General features: G+C 43.6%; 2 protein-coding genes across 2 annotated transcripts in view; one reads left to right on the top strand and one right to left on the bottom strand.

Moving 5' to 3' along the window:
- LOC310994914 (ras-specific guanine nucleotide-releasing factor RalGPS1) overlaps positions 1 to 25,236 on the top strand; it is a 99,789-nt gene that overhangs the window by 24,364 nt on the left and 50,189 nt on the right. The gene's annotated exons all lie outside the window — the stretch shown is intronic.
- On the bottom strand, positions 382 to 23,985 carry LOC310994348 (angiopoietin-related protein 2-like). The gene is made up of 6 exons (XM_083982999.1): positions 23,653 to 23,985; positions 13,826 to 14,857; positions 7,359 to 7,552; positions 3,446 to 3,716; positions 883 to 2,102; positions 382 to 691 (listed from the first exon to the last, which is right to left on the bottom strand). The coding sequence occupies exons 2-5, from the start codon at positions 14,850 to 14,852 to the stop codon at positions 1,903 to 1,905; spliced, it is 1,692 nt and encodes a 563-aa protein (XP_083839125.1). The 5' UTR covers positions 14,853 to 14,857; positions 23,653 to 23,985; the 3' UTR covers positions 382 to 691; positions 883 to 1,902.

Genomic DNA, 25,236 nt, shown 5'->3' on the forward strand with positions numbered 1-25,236 from the left:
TGTATCTCCTAATGTTTAAAATGAGGTAAAAAAACAAAGCAGATTGTTATCATTGACGTATTTAGCTGATCTAACCGACTGTTGGTAACATTCAACCCTAGAGTTTAGGCTGGGGCCTGGAACTGATAAAACAATCAAATGTTCTCGGAGAGATTTCACAAATATAATGAGACACTTTAGGAAAAAATATCTATCCAGTCAATACAATGCATGAGCTAGTGACAGTGAGACAAACACAGCGATACAGTTCCACCTTGATTGTTTGTCTGAGCTCATGTGATGTCATAACATCGACTCGCATCTCTGTGAGTTACGTCTGTGATCGTGGTCCAGAGTGGAGCTGATGGGAATGAGATCTCCGAAGACACAGGCAGGGCTGTACATGGTTTTATTATAAGATCGATAACAGACTGTAAAAAATAATCTTAATGAAAGAGCATATATATACACAGAGTACCTGGTACATACTGTACTGTATCTGTAACACTAATACAGTGACTAAAACCTTTGGTGTGTAAAGGGAACGACACTGAACTGTTCGGTTTCTGCTTCTGTGCTGGAGCCACAGAAAATGATTTCAAGACTTCAATACGGTGGCCCTGAAGGCCAAATCACAATGGCAAACCAGAAAACAACGACATTTCACAAAACACAAAAACCGGCACCTGTGTTTTGTGAAATGTTGTGTTTTCTTTTCTTTTTTAAAGTATATTTTTAGGCGTTTTTGCCTTTTAATTGATAGCACATAGATAGACAGGAAGGGGGAGAGGGGGAATGACATGCAGGAAAGGTCTGTCCGACGCGGGATTCGAACCGGGGATGCCTGCGTTGAGGACTGCAGCCAACATCTACATTGGACGGCCGCTTTAACCACTGCACCACGCCAAATGTCATTGTGATTTGGCCTTCAGGGCCACCGTACTTTAATGAACAGCTCAAGTTCAGAACTGGTGTCAGGATGTAGTTAGCCTAACATAGCATGAAGACTGGAAGCAGGGGGAAACGACTAACTCTTTCCTAAGTTAGAAAACCCACCCACCCACCACCACCTCTACAGCTGGTTTACCCACTGTGGATGGTCAGGGTGAGGCTACATGCTTTAACTTCTGCTGCCCTGTACTTCTGTGCTCTGGCTGCAGTGTGGATAGCCAGGTACAGTTGGTGATCACACACTGTGGAAACCTCTGAGAGCATAAACACTGTTAAATGTAAAGTTGGTACTAGAATCATTGACGATACAATGGTCTAATTCTGCTACTTCATATCTCATCAACAACACACATTAGTTATTATAGACACATTACAATCCAGACACAGTTGAGTTCAAGAATCATTCATGGTGTATTTAGTAAAAACAAAGATAATCTGTAAAACTTTACTCACGTTCGGTGTGAATTCATGGTTTTATTAACAACTGTGAAATCCAGAAATTAAAAGGCAATCACTGGATAAATGAGACCGATTTGCTGAAATCTTCTAGAAAATAATATCAAAATAAATAACCAGATTTATTTCCTATGGAATTCCATACATACATTCTAGATATTTCATAGAAGCACCAATAATAATCTGACGTAGCAGTTTATTGCCAGCAGATGGTTTTATATCACTATTTTACAGATAATTAAAGTTGCAAGTTTTGTTTTGTTTTGTCTTTCAACAAATCAACAAAAGCCCGACAAGAGCACAGGTGTTGATTTGTATGTAATGTTGAGTTATGAGCCTAAACTAGATAAGTAAACTCTATACCTGGAAGAGGAATAAAATAAAATAAAAAAAACAGTACGAGCAGTCTGAAGCAACGTTATGAATGAGAAGCAAAGTAGGAAGTTGTGATACAGCAATCAAGTGAAATCCCTTTGGAAGAAAACTGTCTGTTCAGTCCTGGCTCCGATTGGAGCGTTAGTGGAAGGTGTTTGCACTGGGTCGTATCATCATGATCACTTTCTTCAGAGAGTAAGCTCCGCCCCTGAACTCGGCCCAGTACACCCCGTCTTGGTAGCGGCTGCGGTAATGTCCGCCGCGATACCACACGCCGTTCAGGTTGGAGTGAGCGCAGGCGTTGTACCACCAGCCTCCCTTCTGGTAGTGGGCACAGTTACCTGGAGACACAAGGACTCACATCAGACCAACTTGAACTGGTATGACACATTTGTCACAGATGTACAGTATATGCTGTTTTTGACTTGTGTGTGGATAGTAGGGCTGCAACTAAAGACTATTTAAAGCAGAAGTAAGTGGAATGTTTGTGTTAATATAAGTCTTAAATAGTTATATCTTCTGACAGCAATCATTACATAGAGTGTTTGGTCTGAAACACGGGTCTGTCAGTCACTCTGCTCTGCTGTAAGCCGAGGAGAAAACTTTCCTTGTATCCTACAACCTTTATCCAATGAGGAGAGAGAACGGCATAAAGGGGCGGTCCTCTCTGTGTGTGCAGCCAAGGGATGCGCATGAATGTGGTGACGTAGGGACGAGGGCGGGGACTGCTAACTCCATCGGCTGACAGGAAGTTAGCCAAAACGACCGGATCGCTTACTTCTGCTTTAAATGGTCAATTAATCTATCGATTATTGAAACGATTAATTGACTAATCTCATTATGAAGTATACAATTACTCAGTGGCTCTTATTTAGACAACTGAGAATATTATTACCGGTCAGGTATTGTTCTCCCTCTATTAAATATGAAAGGAGGCTGAAAATCACAGGACATGTCTGTTCTGATGATACAAGTTACCAATAGCTCAATTGTGTTCGCTGAGCAGCTCGCCTAAAACAACATGCACCAATAATTAAAGGGATAACGAGGGGTTTTGGAAAAGCGAAGCGTTTTCACACTACATTTATGAGCCTCCACGCGCACCATGAAATTCTTTGACCGGCGCAAGACAGACTCATGTTTTCATTCATCAAGAATTAAAGTCAGAGGTTCAAAGACGATCAGATACCGTCGTAGTTCCGACCATAAACGGCGATTCGGCTGCGTTATTCTCATGACTCGCCACGAAATCGAAAGTAAAGAAAGCTGGTCGGCTCGACCAGCATTTCCGCCACCACTAATGATAACAAAATAACGATAGAGACAAAATTATACATTTATCGAAAATGGAGCCATTAACAAGTGTGGGTAGCGTAGATTCATCCACATTAACGTGAGACTTTTTTATAACCAAATAGAAACTCCTCGTTGTCCCTTTAAAGGTAATGAACCTACTGCTATGACTAGAGGGATTATGGCAATAGGCGAATTTGCCAAAATGATGAACTATCCCTTTTAGTTTCATAAGACATGTTTTCACATTATCGATGTGGATTAATCAGGGTAGACTGACGTATTTGACCTATTTGAAATTAAATGTACAATACGATAAAAATCATTGAATTAGTTGCCAAGATATTTGCAAGAAGGAAGTCTCTTTCTCTTTCATTATATTTCTACCCACCTGTATAGACATCATTGTCTTTGTCCAGTGTGGTAAACTGCTTGTTGTTATGCCAGGTGAGAGAGTCTCCAGCGTTGCCATGGTAGTGGCCCACCCGCAGCTTGTAGGACTCGGCCTCCGACTCAACACGGAAGCTAGCATACTCGGCGAATGTCTTTCGTCCGGTCCAGTCCTCCAGAGTCACCAGCAGCTTGTAGGTGCCCTGGTTCGTCAGCCAGTAGATGTTTTCGAGGCCTAACCAGTATTCACCATCGATGTTTCCAAAGCCTTGCTGTAAAAGGAGAGACCCAAGTCAGGAATAATTCAGCCGCACTCTTCCCAAATCATGAGTTAATCGGAAATGCCACTGCCGTTCTTGTATTTTATGATTTACAAGAAAGAGGCTGTTTGCTCTCCCAGAGGACCGCAGCAACAATCCACCCATGTTTTCCAAGCATCTGTGAAACACTGGTATGATGTCAGAATGATAAGCCAAGAGCAGTGGCATAATGGCAGGACGTGTTTTACATCCTCTCCCTCAGACCTCACTGTGCGTCCGAGTCCCTGGCTTCAATTATTTAACACATGGGTTCAATCTGCGGGGAGTCCTCGTCCCTGCCAAATGCGAGCGTGTAATTGGCTTAAAGTGCCGTGTTGAGTCATTGAGGGTTGGGCAATGATTGGGTTGGGGGACAACTTAGAAGTTTGTTGTTGAGTTTAAGGTATTGAGTCGAGTGTCCAGTTTGGGAAGTCCCCCCTTGAGGCCACAGAACACAAAACTTTGAATCTGATTTTACGTAACGATGGGTTCCGCCAGTAGTAACAGGGAAATGGCTTGGCGATGAAGCGATCGCATCACTGCGCTGGCTGCAGCTCTGAGAGCATGTTTAGGTCATTGGAAGTGATTTCAGCTCTGTTGATGTGATCTCACAGATTTGATTCTGTTGGGTTTTCTTAGGATTACTTACATGTTACACAATGAGCTGGAGAAACAGTTTGTTTTGTTAAAGACACATTTCAGCTGTAGGAGCAAAATGATGTTTTGATGGTTTTATCACAGGTGTGACTGTGTAAGGTCTTTATTTATATAATAATGGCAGTTTTCAAAGTTTGTACAGATCCCATTTTCAAATTTGAGGGGAACTACAGTATGCAAGTCTGGTTGTTTTGTTAACCCTCCTCCTGGCCATGTGCATTTGTTTATAACAAAGCCATCAACAAAGCAATCCATGGAGCGGTGGATAACATTATACATCATATTCATGTTACAATGTGTATATTAGTGTAGTCTGTCATAAACAAGAGATTAGAGGTTATGGCTAGACTGGAAGTGACTGCCACTATCCAAGACAACCTGCAAGGTACCTACTGTAAAGCACTGAGAATTTGAATGGAAGACAAATTGATTTCACATCTCGCATTTACTTCAGGAAGATGTTAAAGGGATAGTTCAACATTTTGGCAAATTGGCCCATTGCCATAATCGCTATAGTCATAGCAGTAGGTTCGTTACCTTTATTTGTCGGTGTAAGCTATTTTTAGAACGGTGGAGCGGAGCAGCGGAGCAGCAGGCTGCTCAGAGCTACGCTATGGAGGCTAATGGGATTTCTTGGTTTCCCTCATCAAACTCATCAGATACATAATCCCAAAACGCCAAAACGCCAAAGTTGTGACCTGCACATTCACCACGCTATGAGATAATAATGGAACGTTACGAAACAGAGCCGCTTTCGAGGTAAATACAGAGTCTGCTTGCTGAAAAACTGTCCCTGAACGCAACGCCCATCAGCGGTTTTGCATGAATTTACCTCTAAAACAGCTCCGTTATTATCTCATAGCGTGGTGAATGTGCAGCTCACAACTTGTCCACAACAGCGTTTTTGAGTTGTTGGGTTGTGTATTTGATGAGTTTGATGAGGGAAACCAAGAAATTCCTTTAGCCTCCATAGCATAGCCCTGAGCAGCCTGCCGCTCCGCTCCGTCGTTCTAAAAATAGCTTACACCGACAATTAAAGGTAACGAACCTACTGCTATGACTATAGCGATTATGGCAATGGGCCCATTTGCTAAAATGTTGAACTATCCCTTTAAAAAGAAAATCTAATTTCTCTTTGACTTGGGTAATTGCAGTACAGACAGAGCCACCACCTCTTCCTGAGGTTCCATAGTTCGCACTGCAGTAACACAACAGTTCTCCTCAGACACACACAGGTCTACTGTAAAGTCTGTTGCGACCAAAAGCAGCAGCACAACTCATTTACTCCAGCACCGCAAACCGAGGCAGCAGCTGAGAGGGAGGAGTCAGGGGCACTGTGAGCTGCAGAAGACAGAGGAAGCTCTAAAATCACTGTTTAAAAACAGCTGCGATCAGTGGGATCATTCTCCTAATGTCCTGTATCCACATCATCAATAATATCATACCCCTACAATTTATACAACTGAAAAGTCTGTCTTTCATATTGTGTTTTTAGGAGAAGGAGAAAATTAATATTGTAAATGGAGTGTAGTGTGAATTTTTTAGGGGCATTTTGCTCATGATCAACTCATGTTAGAATCAGTACAGCTGTACAGCAGGTAGATGCAACAAAGGATATTCTCTTCAACTAATGCCCAGTACATCCACTGAACGTGAAGTTCTTGAAGCAGTTGTGTGGCTGAATTCATCACTCAAGGACTGCAGCTGCTGCTGATATGCTATGACTGGTATTAATGGGCTGTTGGCCTACTTATTACATCTACAAAAGTGGTCTTCAGTAAATCTAACAAACTAGGTCTTTAGAATCGTCAGTGTCATCAACAGTCCCAGTCTGAGCTACAGATGGTGACAAATTACAGGGAAAACTGGAAAAAAAGAGAGGAGGAACAGGATGACAGTGCTCCAAGCCACAGAGCACAAGGCCTCACTAATGGTGTGATGACTATTAAAAGGATGTGAATCATATGCTGTGACCTCCAGTCATTCATTGAGAAATTGGGCACATGTGCCAAGGCAGCCTTTCTACAATTAGCCATGAATAGATGAAGTGTCTTCCTCAATCAATTAGTGGTGTATAAAAAACACTGTCCGTGCCAAATTAGACAGAGAGGAAAGAGAGGAAAGATAAAAGCGAAGTTTGTTTCACTGGTTGTGAAACTGGGGTAAAAAGTTCAGTCATCAGTTTACTTTAGCACAGTCAGTCAAATGTGGAAAACCATGTGTGCACAAGGAATGTGTGAGGTGACACGTTCTTAGTTTCTTCTTTAATTTATCTGTAACTCTGAAGTGACTCAATAATAATGAGCCAAAGTGAGATTAGACATCTTCAATGACCATTGATATTTTAATAAACAGATCTATGGGTAACACTTTATAAGTACACAGTATTAAGCTTTAGTTAAGCATTAATAAATACTGAATTATTTATTTATAACTCATGAATACTCACAAGTATGTAGTTTATAAATACAGTTAGTGCTTATCAATGAGTAAAACTTTTTTAACTGTGTTTATAAACTACATACTAATGAGTATTTGTGTGTTATAAATGATGAATTCGGTATTTAATGTGTACTTATTATAAAATGTTACTGATTATGTAACAGTTGAATCTCACAGGCTCATATTTGAGTTGGGGGCAGTGTTTTATTAGCACACAGAATATTCCTTGCACTATATTATTTTTCTATACAGTTACCACTGCACCTGTTATAACTTTATTTCGTCCCAGGAGTGCTTTAGTAGCTACTTTTCCGATCACTTACTAACTATAATTATACAGTAGAATTACAGCTAATCAGCTGTAATCACACCGTCAAGTAGCATAATGAAGATGGCCGATCATATAACTGGAGCATTTTAGTCTAAGTGCATATGTTAGGTATTAAAAGACTGAAAAAAAATCTATTTAATGCAACGGATTGTGACACAGAGAACAGCTTAGCTCTTCAGTATTACCTTGTACGTCTCCCAGTTCCTAAAGAAGTTGACGGAGCCGTCCTGGCGTCTCTGGATGACGGTCCAGCCACCTGGGTCGTGTCTCTGGTCGCACCAGCCCTGCATGAGTCGGTTACCGTTGTCTGGCTTCAGGAGGAACATGCCGCTGGAGGTGTATCCTGCCTCCAGAGCCTCCAGACAGTCTTTGAACGGACCTGCAGGACAGAAGGAAAAACGGACTAACACAGCTGTGCTCTGCAGGCTGATCCAAACAGCTTTAGTTCATTTTCACCGACATGCTATTATTGAATTTGAACATCTGTTTAATCAAAATTGAGGTATGAACCAATACATGACGATGAGGTACATGTTTTGCTATTTGTGGCTCTCCCTACACTATGGGTCAACCTCAAAATGCTGGGCCTACACCCAGATATGGACTAATTACCATGATTAATGATTGGACAACTTAATGCTAAGCCCAGTTTCTTGAATGGTTCTAAGATCTAAGAGCTCTTTGATAACTCTGCTCCAATGATGATCCAAAGTAACATTCAGAAAAGACACAATATTCTTTAAAGGGTGGGGGTTGATATGTTGTCACTGATAAATACTCACTGAAGTAAATAATTGGAATAAATTTAAAAAGGCCTACATGTACTGACATTAAAACTTTGATAAATCACCAGAGTCTGTTAAAATATCAGGCCGTTTAATTTTGACCTTGACAACAACATAATAATTTTCAGTTGGTTAAACAAACAGTACTGCCTATTTCCTCCCCTCCCTGCAAATACCACTTTTATTCCAAAATGTTCCATCCTTGATGTTATAATGGTTATTTTCATTTATTCATCACTTTTCTCAATTAATCTGTTAGATTAATTTATAAAACACAGAGGCTCAGAGCCTCTTCTGATTGGCCAGCCACAGGTAAACAAGCTTACAGTAATACTGCTTCTATAGTGACGAGTCCACAACAGTCAAATGATGTACTGTAGTTGAAATGGTTTTAACTTCAGACTGCAGCATTTAGAAAATATGAAGAAAGTGAGAACGGGACTGAAGTCTGGATGTGTTTTTCCAAATTAAGTGATGCTCTTAAATTTAAAAATATTCAATGTCCAGTTGAACCAGAAGCGTCTGACCAGGGCTGTCATATTTTCCTGTATGCCTTGTTTCCATCTCTCTCCTCCTTGCATGGCCTTTTTTTCCCTCAGTAAAGTAGTCGGTCTGCCACGTGCACTTTTTTCCACAACCATCACAAGATGATCATAAGACCTGGCATTAACATGCGTCTTCAGTGATCTGATTACAAGTGGTCAGCTCGAAGAATGTCCGTTCACACCTGGTTTTGAAATGCGTCTCCAGTGACCAGTTGTGAACTTGGAGATCTGACTTCTCCACAATTATATGCAAATCAACATGTGGTGTTGTTCTCAGACGATCAGTAGACGTGTGTGCGCGTGCGTGTAAAAGAATGTGGACCTCTGAACGTGGGCTGGCCTGTGTGTTCAGTGCGTTCACGTTTAACCACTGGTGGTCAGATCACCTGTTGATCACAGGTTTGACTGACCTCGGTCACGTGTGTTTAAAAGAACAACTATCAGTAAAATCAGAAGAAACTAATTCTAACCCATAACCCAAGTGATGCAGGAGCCTTCATCATGTTTCCACTCTCTAAACCTGCAGCTGCCTCACATGAAAAGTGGGCTGTGTGTTTCTGTGAAGCTGCTGTTCATGTTGTAGAGCTTATTAACTTTTCAGTTTCAAGTTCTCTCTGGAGTTATTAACCTCCATTTGCCCTATGGATTATTGTTTTTGTCCACTGTATGTAGATTATACACGTTATCCACCTCCCACATCGCTCTACTGGAACTTGACTCTGTGCTGCCTTGAGGTGTCTGGAACAAGCAGCGTTATTCATGTTTAATCTAAGCCTGGACTGCAACAGTAGGGCTGACTGACTGACTGACTGACTGACTGACTGACTGACTGACTGACTGGCTGACTGACTGACTGACTGACTGGCTGACTGACTGACTGACAGTCCTTCTACCACTACAGTATAGGCGCGTTTCCACTGCAGGAACTTGGGGGTAATTTTACGGGGCCGGCCCCGTTGGTGCGTGTCTCCACTGCAGGAACCTCCCCCACAGGGCCGCTTACAGGAACTTTTACAGGGCCGAACGGAGTCCCTGCCTGGGGGTAGGTACTCAGATCGGCCCTGAAGAAGTCCTGGTGGGGCTTGAGATTTTACTCTGTGCTGATTGGTCAGACTCAAAGCAGGATCATGTGACGCTAAGAGAAAGCCCCAAAATAAGATGCATTTTTATAACCCAGCGTTACTAAAAACGAAAAAACGGCCGGAAAAAAGAGAGAATAACTCAGTAAAAGACGAGAGTAGCAGTAGGCCTGGTAAAAAGAAAAAAGAAAAAAAAGAGAGTGGTAAATAGGCGATCGTGGGATTACGTGACTATCGAGACGGCTTTTTTTTTTTTTTAAGAACGACCACGCAATGATCAAAACTGTTGCACGTCGTCATCAGAGCCCGGTGGGTTCCTGTCTGCAGTGGAGACACGGCCACCCAGAGGGCCGAGTGAGAGGAAGGTTCCTGTAGAAGTTCCTACCCCCTCCTTTTACCAGGAACTTCTGCAGTGGAAATGTGGCTTATGTGTGCCGAGTTGCAGTTAACGCTCAGAGGTGTAGTGCTTCTAATACAATACAATTGAGGCTTGACCCTTCTCGGGCACTGCTCTCATTACAGGCATCATAATCACTAAAGCAGGCAGAGGAATAACTAAATGTAAGAAACCCTGAGCAAAGAGAGGAGGGAGTCACTATTTCAGCACCAGGAACTGTGACTGAGTACAGTACAGCCTGGTCTGTCGCTCAAACTCAGCAGGGTTTCCCGCAGCGCTTTCTTGTTAAGGCGGCCGCCTTAACAACAAAGAGCTGCCGCCTAAACTAACGTCTTAAAAAAATAAAAATGTAGCGATATTCACAGCACACACACACGACGGTGACATTAACGCGCGCCGCCACGTCTGCTCATAGCGCAGCAACAATGCAGCAGCGTCAGGCCGTCACTGAAACGCTCCGTGGAACCGAGACATGACACGGCGCGCCCGGTGTAAAAGTTCTCAGAATCAGCCCCGGTGACCGCGGCGCTGACGACTGGGGGTGAGTCGCGAGCGTCGTATGTCTTGGTAGAGCACGGCCGCTGCAGCGACCCTCCGACAGTCCCATCGCTGCGTGTCAATCCCCCCTCTCACTTTCTCTCCGCGTCCCCGTCTCTCTCCAGCTGCCCTTTCAAAATAAATGCATAAAAAGCCAGAGAAAAAAACAAAGTAGGGGAAACACTGCTTTGTTTTCTCTGTCTTTTTATGGTTTAGTAATTCTTTAATTGGTGTAGCCTAGTAGCAGCGTTCAGTTACCACGAGCGTAGTTGTGACCTGTTGTGATCATAGATGGCATGGCATATGTTTTTTATGTAAGTCCCTTCGAAAAGTCCCATGACCAGCCAAACTCCTAAAAAAAACGTGATTTATAGTTCATAACATGGTACTTTTGGCATATGGCACCAGGGCCGTTGCTAGGAATCCTGGGCCCCCTGAAAGTATACTAAAGTGGGCCCCTGCCCCCTGACTTTTCCACTTTCACGTATCTATTATCATTTCTTATTTAGCCTACTTTGTTTTGATGCTAATGCAGCATTACTATGAGTATCAGTCAGGGTCTTATGCAGAATAATTCAGGCATACAAAGATTAGACTACTGGGGTTTTTGTGGGCCCTACTGGGCGCTGGGCCCCTATAATGATCATCACCTTTCTCCCCTATACAACGGCCCTGTATGGCACTACAGGACCAGTTAAATATAAAACACAATTTTATACAATATACTCTATATAAGTAGGGGGTCCCCGCTCCATCTCTCCATCAGTTTGGGGGTCCTTGGTCTGGAAAACGTTGAAGACCCCTGCTCTACACACCACAGAGAAGCGCACATGCATAACAGCAGCGCGCATGGTGAAAGCGAAACTTAATAACTTAATACGGCGCACTGACCCCCCCCCCCCCCGCCAACAGGACAGACACCACCTTAACTAACACATTTTCTGGGGGAAACACTGCTCAGCATGTGTTAAAGTATGATAAGCAACTTCACATGGGGTAGATTTAATATTAAGATGTTTTTAAATAACTAAGGGGTGGACTTTATTGCTGGTGGAGCGGTTTTGCCTGTTGGACATGAGTTGTCAAACACTGTTTTAAAGGAAAGATTTCCGGGGGATTTCCCCATACGCAGCGGCTACAGTTGCAGTCGGCCCTCGTCGAATCCTGAATCGTTGGCTCTTTGCTGCATTTTGTTCCCCCTCTCTCTGCTCCCCCATCGCAACTATCCTCACTAGTACACTACTATTAAGCATTAGTTAAGCATTAATAAATACTGAATTCTTCATTTATAACACATGAGTACTCATTAGTATGTAGTTTATAAATACAGTTAGTGCTTATCAATGATCAGTAAAACATTTTTAACTGTTTATAAACTACATACTAATGAGTATTCATGTGTTATAAATGATGAATTCAGTATTTAAAGCTTAAAGCAGAAGTAAGCGATCCGGTCGTTTTGGCTAATGCTGCGTTCCAGGCAGGCTTTTGAAATCGTAAATTACAGCTTCAAGTCACAACTTACGACTTTGTAGCGTTCCAGGCAACCCACTCGTGTTTTTCCGACCTGTTTTACCTGTGAAAGTCACTATAACGGCCACTCGTAACTTCCGACCGGTGAACTCGTACCAGATCGAACTGGTATGACTTCACAGGTCGGAAAAACACGAGTTACGAGTTGCCTTGAAGGCACCATAACAGTCCTCGTCCCTACGTCACCACATTCACGGCGTCCCTTGGCTGCACACACAGCCCTGCATGCCGTTCTCTCTCCACATTGGATAAAAACTGTAGGATACGAGAAAAGTTTTCTCCTCGGCTCAGAGCAGAGCAGAGTGACTGACAGACCCGTGTTTCAGACCAAACACTCTATGTAAGTGATTGCTGTCGGAAGATATAACTATTTAAGACTTATATTAACACAAATATATCACTTACTTCTGCTTTAACTAATGCTTAAAGCAGATATCAGTGGAATGTTTTTGTTAATATAAGTCCTAAATAGTCCTATTTTCCGTCAGCAATCACTTACATGAAGTATTTCAGCCTAAACACGAGTCTCTCCGTCACTCTGCTCTGCTGTAACCCGAGGAGAAAATTTTCCTTGTGGGATACAAGTGTTATCCAATGAGGAGAGAGAACGGCATGAAGGGCTGTGTGTGCAGCCAAGGGATGCGCGTGAATGTGGTGACGTAGCACGAGGACCAATTGATGCCTGACAAGGGCGGGGGCTGCTAACTCATGGTGCGTTCAAAGAAACTCGTACTTTGTGTTTTTCCTTCCTGTGAAGTCATACCAGTTCGATCTGGTACGAGTTCACGGGTCGGAAGTTACGAGTGGCCGTTATAGGGAACTTTCACAGACAACAGGATGGTAAAAACACGAGCTACGGGTTACCTGGAACGCTACCAAGTCGTAGTTGTGACTTGAAGCTGTAACTTACGGTTTCAAAAGCCTGCCTTGAACGCAGCATTAGCCGAAACGGCCGTGAAGCTGATATCTGCTTTAATATTGTGTACTTACTATGAAATGTTACCTCCTCTCAATGGGCTTTATGCGCAGCTCCACTACTTCCTGAAATAAGCCAGCTCCTTTATTTCCTGTCTTACATTATTGGACCAAATGATTAATCCAGGTGTGTCTGACCTCACAACAATGGTCTGGCACACCTGGATTAATCAATTGGTCCAATAATGTAAGACAGGAAATAAAGGAGCTGGCTTATTTCAGGAAGTAGTGGAGCTGCGCATAAAGCCCATTAAAGGCAAAAAGCCCAAAAAATATACTTTAAAAAAAAGGAGTATTTCCCTTAAAGGGACAACGAGGAGTTTTGGAAAAGCAAAGCGTTTTCACACTACATTTATGAGCCTCCGCACGCACCGTGAAATTCTTTGACCGGCGCAAGACAGACTCATGTTTTCATTCATCAAGAATTAAAGTCAGAGGTTCGAAGACGATCACATACCGTCGTAGTTCCGACCATAAACGGCGATTCGGCGGCGTTATTCTCATAACTCGCCACGAAACCGAAAGTAAGGAAACACTGGTCGGCTCGACCAGCATTTCCACCACCACTAATAATAACAAAATAACGATAGAGACAAAACAATATATTTATCGAAAATGGGCCCATTAACAAGTGTGGGTAGCGTAGATTCATCCACATTAACGTGAGCCTTTTTTTATAACCAAATAGAAACTCCTCGTTGTCCCTTTAACTTTGTGCGGAATTGGACATTATGTGGCAAAAGCCCGGAGAGGACAGACCTGAGTGTAGATGTGTAGATGTCAGTGCAGGCAGCTGCTCACCTGAGGGCGTATTTGTGAAGCTGTACGTGTCACTCGTCATGGTGGGAACCGGAGGCGGAAGCGCTTTGGCGTTCTGGTCATTTTGTATCTCGTTGGTCATGGGGATGCTGGGATGGCGGTGGGTGTAGGTGGGCGGGTGGTAGGGCCTGTAGCCCCCGGCAGACAGCGCCGGTCTCTGCAGGGGAGGCTGAGGGGCGGTGCGAGGCTGAGGGACGGTGCGAGGCTGAGCCTGCGGGCGGACGAACCGGCTGCTCTCCTGCACCACGCCGTACGAGTACCCCCCTCCCACTCCCACTCCTCCTCCACCACCTCCTCCACCTCCTCCTCCTCCTCCTCCTCCTCCTCCTCCTCCTCCCCGCTTACACTGCTCCTCCAGCTGCACCAGCAGAGCGCTCTGGTTGCCGGCGATGGCCGACAGATGCTGGTACTTGTGCTCCAGGTCGCGGTAGCGCGCCGTCAGCCTCCCCATCTCGTTGGTGTGGTTGAGCACGCGGGTCTCCAGCTGCGACGCCTCCAGAGCGTTGTCCCGTTTGCGGATGATCTCGTGCAGCAGCTGCATGTAGAGCTGTGTGACCCGGGAGTTCATGTTGCGGCTCTCCTTGCGCAGCAGCTTGACTTCGTTGATCACGCCTCCGTCCACCTCCACCAGCTGCTGCAGAGCTTCGATCTGCAGCCGCTGCTTCTGCAGCTCGGTGTTGAGCAGCTCCAGCTCCTGCTTGTTGACCCGGTTCTCCAGCAAGGCCTCGGGCTCCATCTTGTTGACACAGATGGCCCCGGTGTTTTTCTGCTGAGGCACAATGAAGGTGTAAGAGCATTTGTCCGTCTGTTGGGCGCTGCTGTAGTCCACCGTGGCGCGTTTCTGCCGCTTGGGTTCAAAGATGAACTCTCCCTCCTGGATCTCATCGCTGTTCCCGATTTCCTGGGTGTCTCCCTGGAGAGAGGACTCCGGTCCAGAGAGCAACAGGAGAACCCGCAAAACCACCACAGGGAGAATCATAGCCCAGTCCTGCTGCACCCGAACCAGCATGATACCTGGAACAGAGAAGGAAGAGAGAATCAGCTAATACCGTAAATTCTCCTATAAAAACCCAGACTTTTATTTGCTTCAGCTGCCTCGACGGGCTTTAATCCATTTTGCACAAATCTTGGAAAGTATTATCAAATAGATTGTTTAAAGAGTAAGAATATTACTTCCGAAGTGAATTTAACAACACTTGTTCTCTTGCCTTTGGTGCCACTTCAAACCGACTGACCCAAGGAAAGAGCCGGAGCATCGTTCACAGTTTAGTTTCAGTAGCATCAAGTTTAATCGTGCCCATAAGAGTTCTCAACTGGTCAGGTCCAACTAATGTGATGGTTCGGGCCGAAAATATATACCAATGACTCGGGTAGGGTTGTGCTTCGGTCTTCCTTTTTTTTTGCCTAATTTTAAAGAGGAACTAAGCAGGATTATTCCTGTGGCTATGCTACATTTTTACCTTAGTTAAAAAGCTCCAGAGTAATTGTGAAAGTTAACTACATGACTTGTGACTTGTTACGAGTGAGAATGGAGGCTCTCTGTCTTCCACCTTGCTCATGGCTGAAAACCAACCTCGCAACATCCGCCCCGGTGTCCCAGCTCTCGTCTCTGGGCACCGTGACACAAATACGCTCCGGAACCACCAATCTTTTATTTATGACAGTTAAGACTACACGTCGTAACATTGTATATGTTATATAACCTTATCCATCGCTCCATGTATTGATTTGTCGCCGGCTTTGAACAAATTCACATGGCCATGTGGAGGGTTAGCCAAACAGAGGAAGAACTTGCATAGTTCCTCTTTAAATGAACGGAATGCTATTCGGACTTTTGAAAGATGGGCTAGTCTTCAGAAAGGACCGGTTTGTTTCTTTGCACTGAACTGAACGACTGAAATGTGGCAAATTGTCCATATTGACAAGTTTTAACAGATGTCGGTAACAATGGCACCAAGGGAAAAGAGCGATTTAAGCGATGCCGTCTAACTCTACGCATGAATTAAGCGCTCACATTTGTACATTCACAAGAATGTACAAATAGAAATAGGTCCAGCTTCTAATTGAGACCGGCTTTTATTTGCTCAAAATCTGTAGCCAGACCCAGCCGGTACAGTGGACTTGCGTCTATTTGAGACTCATCTTTTATTTGAGAATGTACGGTATTCACTCTCTCACATTATTAATATAAGGCACAAATATTTCCTGTCTATTTCATAGTTTTTACTGTAATCCTCCTCCCTCGGCGAATCCAACAACTACATGCAATATGATCTATTCTGTTGCTACAAGCCCTCACCCTTCACCTGTCAGCCGATCAATCAAGGCATCCCTCGTAAAAACGATGATGAGCTGTCGAGCAACTTCGGACCACCACTTGGCTCTGGTGTTTTCTTGTCTGCACGCCACATTGATACATGCCAAGTCGGATTGCCTCATATCTTCGAGCCACAGATGAGAACCACACCATGAGATGCATGAATGGGAGTGGACGTGACTTGATTCCATACAACACACAACACATTTCTCCTCTCTTCTAAAATATATGAGTAAGAGCGCTGGTTCTCCGGACTTGGCCCCAGAGTTTGTGTAGTGGCACGCTGTGTTTTGATGTTTCTCTTGGTCTCGGGATAAAAACTGCATCACGGCATCGGAATGTTGAATAACACAAAACACAAAAGGAGAATCTCCCCTGACAATACAAGTGTTATCTATCTGTTGTTGGAGATGGTTGTTTCTACATCATAACGCGCTCTGCCAACTCCTGCCTCAGCCCGGGCCAGTTCAGTCTGAACTTTATCCATTTTCCCAGCATACAGTGGGGGTCTGTAAATGTCTAAATTAGGTTTTTCTCATGTTGAAAGATCGTAAGTCAAATTCATGACTCACACGAGCGAGCCGTGAGTTCAACATGTGGCCATAATTTTTCGATTCAGTTGTTATTCTGCCTTCATCATTTCTTCCTCGGGTTATGGTTATTAAGTTATTGACGGACTTTATATTCTCTGACTGATTCTAACCACGGTCGACAAATTAACCATGAAACATTGAGATGATACGTTCTTTCCATGTCTACAGCTCTCACTGAATGTTGATGCATATGGTTCTGTTTACTCAGCCGTTTGATGACGTGTTAACACAAACAGATTTGTGGTCAGTCGTAAATTTTGAGCCGTAAGTGAACCAGAACTGAAACCATCAAGTGATTAATCAAACAGCAGAAAAGTGATTAAGATGTACTGTAATAACTGATTAATCACCTCAGTTCCCCGTCCTCTGGTAAGATCCATGTTAAAATGAATCTAGGACCTGAGCCAAAACGAAACAAGACACTGAAGGCATCACTTCAATGATACAGTTATTTAAAAAATGATCAGCAGATTGATGAGTTGTTGTGGTGGTTAAGAAAGATGGTCTTCATCACTTCATTGTCCAAGAAAGAGCCCTAGATGTCCTGCTTACTATTTAATGTGATTACCATTTTTTATTTGTTCATTAAAGGTCCAGTGTGTAAAATGGGGGTAAAACCGTGATATCCAGCGTTCTGATTCTAGTTTGCAACGCTCACTCGCTTGCTCTAAGCCCTCCAATCGTGCTCTCTGGCTGGCTGGATTTTCCCTACAGGCTGCCGTACAAACATGGCAGCGCAAGATGGCGACACTCTCTAAAGCAAGACCCTTGCTATATGTTTATGTAAAAGAATAATTATAAGGCTACGAAAACCAAACAAATTGTACACAAATGTATTCATGGGTAGTATATTCAGATTTTGCCAATAAGCCTTGTTAATTATTACACACTGGACCTTTAAGTCTTCATCAAACTGCTGCATTATCTTTATTGAAAAATGTCACCAGACTTTTTAATTCTAGAATACTGTATGTGCGAGGTGTCCAGTTTTCTGGAAGTAATGAATTTCACAGAAGCAACTGGTTCACACCCCAACATTAATTCCTATTGGACACCTCATTGGGCATTATCCCGCTTATACCATGGTCATTTACCAAAGAAAATAATATTAAATCCATTATTTATACTTTAATGTGTTAAAATCATGTTTTTCACAAGCCACAGCTCAGTGGACTATTTAATATCTATACCGCAGGCAAGAAAACAGAGACCAGCAGCTGTGGCCACAGTGTAGAGCTACAGTGACTCTGCTGCAGCCTGATAGTTGATCAGTGAAGGGAAGGAAGGTGATGGCTACAAAGTGTTATTTCAAAAAGCCACGTCTTACAGTTTGTGTGTTACAGACTCTGGTGGTCAGAGGATGATGCACTGAAGAAAACTTGTTGTCCTCTGAGTCCCTGTTGCCATGGTTACCAACTAGCGCAATAATTTAGAACTGTCATCAGCCAATTTAACCAGAACGTCTTTAATAGGTGTCCTGTAACCCTTTTTAACGGACGCCCTGCAGCCAATCAGAACCGAGTATTCACCCTGACCATGGTATAATCCCTTGAATACTATAGATATGTTGTTTCAGTTGTAGCCAGCATGGCACTTTCATAATTCAACTTGCTCGCACGTTTAATCAGGCCCTGCGGCCTCGGTGGTAAACCACCCTGTCAGAGTGTAATCCAGCCTCTATGTCACACAGGCAGAGAAAACATCCCTGACCTCATCAGGCTTATTTCCTCTCAAATTGCTTCTTCTCCACAGTAGAAAAACCCAAGAGGAGCCATTAGATCTTTGTGTAAAATCACTGAAGCTTCCCTTGTAAAAATCCAGTATTTAATGGATTCTTAAAGACTTTCCAGTTCTTCCCGCGGCATCCGGATATATTCCTAGACCAGATTAGACACGTAATTCCTCCAGTGTGTTCTGGGTCCAGCCCCGAGGCCTCCGACCAGCTGGACAGCCTTGTTGGAAGACTTCCAACGGAAGGTCACTCCGAGCTCCCTCTCACCTGCTCACCCTCTCTGCGAGGCTGCAGGAGAAACTCATCTCAGCCACTTGTATCAGCAGCCCCATTGTCTTGGCCTCTACCCAGAGCTCATGACCAGAGGTGAGCGTCGGAACCACCGGGAAATCGAGTGCTTTGCCTTCACACTGAGTTCCCTCTTCACACTCTGGAACAGCAACCACTTTATTCCTGATGCTGCAACGATCTCTCACTGCATCCTGACTTCACTTGTCAATAAGAACCTGAAATACTGAAACACTCTCACTTAGGACAGAAACTCCATCTCAATCTAAAGAGAGCTATCCGCTGTTTTCTGACAGAGAGCCACGTCTTTAACTTGCTGACCTTCATCCCAAGACTTGTTAAAGGCTCAGGTCACTGGTTGACCTGCGGACTGGTCACTGGTCTTTTTTTTAATCTCTGCTGCTTTTAGTTCATAAAAATATTTGAGGATCATTTCATTTTTTAGGAGATGTTTTTCCAACATGTATTTCCAGCACAAAAATGTATTTTGTTTTATTCTCAAATGTTGTCGTGCGAAGTGAATCAGTGCAGTGGTATGTGTGCGCGCGCAAACACATGTTTACCATTATACATTTGTGTGTGTCTGTGTGTTTATCAGTGGTCATTACATGGCTAGACGTTTAAGTAGCCAACAAGCCTTTAAACCGGAGACTGCTCGTCTCTGCAGGGATGACAGTGTCCTGTCTGCAGCTGCAGTGTGTGTGTCTGTGTGCCTGTCAGGTCTTTGGTCACAGAGAAATGCAGCACCGTCCCATAAAAAGCCGGTCCACCGCAGCAGCAGCACACAGGTCGCCATCTGTCAGGCCAACTCCTGAAAGGTGTCAGCGGACACGTTACGCGACCACACAGAGAACAAACGCCGGCCTCTGTCATAGACGTCAGGATCATTCAGCCGCCACCGAGGTGATAAATCAATTAGTCACGCGTGCTTTGTCCCCCCACCACCTCGTCTCCTGCTCCTCTCTCTCTCTGTCTGTGTCACTGTGTCACTTTCTGGCACACACTCGCCCTCAGCCACACACAATGCGCACACAGCAGGAGCAGTTGCCGGTGGCTGAGGCTTGTCTGCGCCACGAATGTACGTCAGCGTCTGCATTCAAAGGCATGCCAGGCCTGTGGACAGCATGGGGTGGGGGGGGGTGGGGGGGGGGTGGGGGGGGGGTGGGGGGGCTCCTGGTTCTCTTCATTCAGAAGATTTAGTTGAAGTGCGAGCTGACTAATGAACCTAATGAAACAACAGCTTACATTAAACTGAGATAATTGCAGATTTCTATGTAGTCTCGAGCTGAAATCTCAACATGAAAAGGTGAATTCAGTCTTTAAAGGTATAGTTCAACATTTTGGCAAATTGGTCCATTGCCATAATCCCTATAGTGTTAGGAGTAGGTTTGTTACCTTTAATTGTTGGTGCAAGCTAATTTTAGAACGGCGGAGCAGAGCCGTGAGCTGCTCAGAGCTACACTACGGAGGCTAATGGGATTTCTTGGTTTCCCTCATCAAACTCATCAAATACACAATCCAACAACTCCAAAACACTCTGGGGGACAAGTTGTGATCTGCACATTTACCACACTATGAGATAATAAAGTAACGTTAAGAAACTGAGTTGTTTCCGAGGTAAATTGATGCAAAACCGCTGATGCACGTTTGGCACAGTTTTTTGGCAAACAGTCTCTGCATCTGCAGTCTCGTAATGTTCCGTTATTATCTCATAGCGTGGTGAATGTGCAGGTCACAACTTGTCCACCAGAGCGTTTTGGAGTTGTTGGATTGTGTATTTGATGAGTTTGATGAGGGAAACCAAGAAATCCCATTAGCCTCCGTAGCGTAGCTCTAAGCAGCTCGCGGCTCTGCTCCGCCATTCTAAAATTAGCTTGCACCGACAATTTAAGTAGGTAACGAACCTACTGCTAAGACGCAATGGGCCACTTTGCAAAAATGTTGAACTATCTCTTTAAATTGCAGTGTGTTGAAATGACAACATGATAAATTGAATTCTGCACACAGTTGCACCATTTACTTTATTTATTATTGGAGAAATGAGCCAATCAGTCATGTCATCGTGTCAAGGAATGATTTAGGGAGCAGATATTTGCTGGTGTTACTCTTTACACTACATATCCCAGGGGCTTTGTTCCCTGCGGTGTCGTTGACCTCTTGCAGAGCTGTGATTTGGCCCTTTTGTTTGTCTCATGAATGCTCTCATGGACAACGTCATACACAGTGCTGCCAGGGGTTTAACACAGCTCCACTGATCTTCAAGAAACACAGTAGTTCGCCAACAACTGCTTAGACAATGAAGAGGGTTTGCAACAGTCCTGCATGTAATCAATGCAGGATTTAAAATATTTAAGAAGTTATAATAAAAAGCAAAAGTAATCAAACTGAAGCATATTTGCTGCATTGACCACCTGAGCTCATCTCCTCTGTGGAGGCTTTCAGGTGACTCTGACGTGGATCTGATCTACTCAACTTCGACTTGCAGCAAGTGTTCACCTGTTAGAAATAAAACTTTCTGAAGTTTCCAGCAGATCCACATTGTTGTTGTTAAGAGTGTCTCTCTCAGAGTCTGGACTGAATGTCTGTAAGAGGTAGAGCATGGACTGAAAAACTGAAAAATGCATCGCAGAGACTGGATTGTGTTGATCTAAACCACATCACCAGTCACCACCTTCAGATCAATACATCAGGCTTGGCTCTATGAGAGACAGAAAAGCTACTTCATCACAGATGCACAATCAGTTAAATAATCAACACAAGGCAAGACTGAGATTCAACTAAGTGATGATATCAGGTGGAATGAAAAAATGAATATGCAAATCAAGACGTAACTTGACGTATGTTTTAACGTTTGCTGAGCAATCCCTAATGCTTAACTCATTGAGTGCCATTGACGTCTATGGACGTCAATCAAAATCCAACGCTTGAGTGCCATTGACGTCCATAGACGTCAAATGCACTTTTCTGCGGCTGGTAAATGGGGACGCTCTCGCGCACACTGTGAGTAATTTTGGGGTTTCTGGGATGTGTAGAACGAAGAAGACTGTAGATCAGAGAAGAAGAAGAAGAAGAAGAAGAAGAAGGAGGAGAAGACGAGCGCGATCGGTACAGAGATAACAAAGTCGGAAAAAGTTTCTATTTCTAGAGAAAAACGACGGGCAGAGCCTGGAAGTGTAACGTGGAGCTGGAGGAAAGCTTAGCTACGGATGCTATTAGCATAGCTCCAGCATGAAGTGATCAGAGGAGGCAGGAAAGGTAAACTCATCTAGATGATCAGCACCAAAATGCCGAAGCGAAAGCGGATCGCGGAGTTTCACCAGTTGCTGTAAACCGACGTGACGACGAACCGAGAGATCAGCGCGGTGCGTCGCTGCCGCGGCCGCGTCCAGCAAAGAGGCTGAAGACGCCACGACGTCTCCCTCCCTCCTTCAGAGACGATGCAGCAGGAGGAGAAGCAGGAGAAGCAGGAGAGGGGAGGGGGAGGGGGGCGTAGGAGAGGCTGAGGGGGCAGCAACTGCCACACGAGTGTTGTATTTTAGTTGTTGTTGTTTTGTCTTTTTTTTGTGTGTGTGTGTGTGTGTGTGTGTGTGGGGGGGGGGGGGGGGGGGGTGAAAAAACATGTGAAATGAAATTTTCAGATGTCTTACATGTTTTTGAAGCCAAAATTAAAACGGATAAATCACTATTTTTCTTGAGAGACTCTCTTTCACAAAAATGCATTTTTCTCAGCTTTCTAGAAAAAAAGTGGTCTTTTTGGTGCAACCAGGCTCTATTCAACTTAAGATATATCAAGAATGGAACAAGGTACAAACAAATGGTTTTTTCCCTAGTTAAATAGAGAGTCTCCTCTTTCTTTTGAGCTGTTTGGTGTTTTCAGAGTCATAGTACAAAATATTCTCTGGGTCTTGACATATTACTCAAAATGCCCCAAAACGCTGGCACATGGCACTGACCATTTTATAAAAGGTCTGGCACTCAATGAGTTAATATGCATGGAAACATATGGCAGCAGAATAAAGTGAAACACACTTTGCTGTTTACACATTCAGCAGAGAAAAATCAGCATCAACTTAGAACAATGCCTGTGTCTCCTGACCAATCAGAGTCCAGCGCTCCGTCTCTTTTAGCTCTGTGTTTGGTCTCCTCCAGCTCCAGAGGGAAGCACCTGGCATGTTCAGCAGCCAATATATATAAACACTGTTGCACATAAAGTTGGAATAAAATATATTTTTTTACCTCTTCTCATGAAATGATTCTATGTGATTTATTCTTGATAAAAATCAACAACATTCAACCTTTATAATAGGAATAAAAAGAGGAATGTGTCTGAAAACAAAATTATTCCAACTTAATCAGCAACCATGTGTAAAAATATGTGTGTGTGTTTGTTGCTAGAACCTTTTCACCAGTAAAGCAGAATCAAATGTACCTAATTTATTTTTTAGCTGCTTTGCAACTAGTATCAATGACAACAGGACCAGTGCTGAGCCTTTAATATGAAATCATGTCTCAAAGGAAAAGAGTGGGTGGATTTTCCTTTTCCATTTATTGGCTTCATTATTAATGAACCACAGGCACATAAAAACAAACAGAACAAACTTGTCATGTTTTAAAATGAGAAAAATATGAGTCCTGAAACCCAAACCAGTGAATGTTTTCAGCTGCGCTGGTTCACACCAGTGTCACAACCAACTCTTTGCAATAAAACAACCAGTCAAACAGAAACTTTTACACGTTTAGAGCCCTGCAGCACATCAATACATCAGTCAAAACAAAGTCGAGCTGTGCAGCGATATCAAGTCTGTGATGTAGACAGATTCCACATGACAATAAAAGGTTTAACTCAAAGCTGAAATATAAAATACTTCATACAACTCACCTCCTGTTGTCTCTGTCCTTATTTCCCTTGCCCCTGTGGCAGGTTTGACTCCAGGTCCTCACCACTCAGACTCATTCCACATGTCCTCTGCTCCTTTTATTGTGTCAGTGGAACTTTCTCATATATTTTTTTTACTGACTGTCAGAATCAACTCCCCGTTAAGACCATGAGGAAAAATGATGTCTCTGGTTTTTCTGAGTGTCCGGCGGCGAGGCACAGGGAGCAAACCTCACTCATCTGCAGCGCCGCACTCCTCCACCTTTGTGAAGTGATCCCTGAGCTGAGTGACAGAGTGCGTTTCTCCTCCTCCCAGAGACTCAGCCTCCCTCTGTCCTCCTGCCATCACAAATGAGATACTCACTGTTGCTCAAGGTAATTAAGCCGTGAGCCGCGGCAACTCCCCTTTTCCCCCTCCCCTTCCACAAACGGCAGAGGCTCCCTGTCCCCCCACCTAAGCCCTTGTCCCCTGCAGCCCCCACCTCCCCTGCATCTCTCAGCCCCACAATGATTTTTTTTTTTTTTTTTTTTTTTTTTTCCACTGCTCCCCCTCTGTGGACGAGTCCGGGAAAGCTGACCAGCAGCTGCATGTGCTGCTGGAGGGTCACAGGTTAGGAGCATGTGGATCCGGGTCTTTTCTTGGACAGAGGGATGCGTATCCCACGTTTTTACAGTTTGTTGTCCCTCTGGTTTCGGCAGCACACTGAAGCACTTAGACTGCAGCGCTCTATGAGCTGCCAGAACCTGTGTTTGCATAGAGGAGCTAATGAGATAATTTCACCCTCACAGCTGCTCGCGTTATTGCTGTAGTGACTTTGTGTTTTATTATGTGTTTATAACAATATGAAATCATAATCATAAGCTCTCTTAAGTGAATGTTCAGAGTGTTTTGAAACAATATTTCTTCATTGTAACTCAGAGCAGCACTGACAGGGTGCAGTGGCATGTGTGGAGGCATGAAGTCATGGAGGTGGAGCTGAAATCTCAGGCTAAGCTCAGAGTGGACAACAAGGTGCATTGCTAATGTCCACAAGTCAAAATAAATACCAGTTGTTTATAGTCCTGTGTTAAAGCCTTAGGCTTCATGGTTTTGGTATCTTTCATGTTAAAGCCTTAAGCTTTAACATTGAAGTGAGGAAGCTTTAGAAATATAACTCAAATTGTTTTGTTTTGACTCCACTCCAGTACAACTTTGTCTTGTGCTTCTTTCAGAGTAAAGTAAAAGACACACAACGCTGAGTAATAATGTGAATAATATAATAATATATAATTATATATATATATATATCTTTTTTTTTTTCTAAAAAATACTGGCTCCAGCTGGTATTCACACCTTCCAACTATGAAGGAACACATAAGGACCTATGTAGGAAACAAAATGGTGGTAAACAAAGCAGAATTAGTTGTATATATTTATATATAGTATGTATATACAGTATATAGTTCTATAGTTCCCAGAGGTGCTGAGCTATTGTTGCCTGTTTTGCCTGTGGTCCTACTCATCCTAAACCATCTCAGTTGGGTTTAGGCCAAATGACAGATAATACTTTTGATTTAATTAACACTTTTGTGTTAACTACATAATTC

This window comes from Trachurus trachurus (genome assembly GCF_905171665.1).
Source record: "Trachurus trachurus genome assembly, chromosome: 12".
Taxonomy (NCBI): Eukaryota; Metazoa; Chordata; class Actinopteri; order Carangiformes; family Carangidae; genus Trachurus; species Trachurus trachurus.

Bases quoted from the DNA above. Each gene is read 5' to 3' on its own strand.
- LOC310994348 (XM_083982999.1), bottom strand. From the start codon at position 14,852: ATGCTGGTTCGGGTGCAGCAGGACTGGGCTATGATTCTCCCTGTGGTG. The intron at 3,717-7,358 runs GTAATACTGAAG...CTCCTTTTACAG, and splicing joins GGAACTGGGAGACGTACAAG to CAAGGCTTTGGAAACATCGA. The intron at 2,103-3,445 runs GTGGGTAGAAAT...TTGTGTCTCCAG, and splicing joins AGACAATGATGTCTATACAG to GTAACTGTGCCCACTACCAG.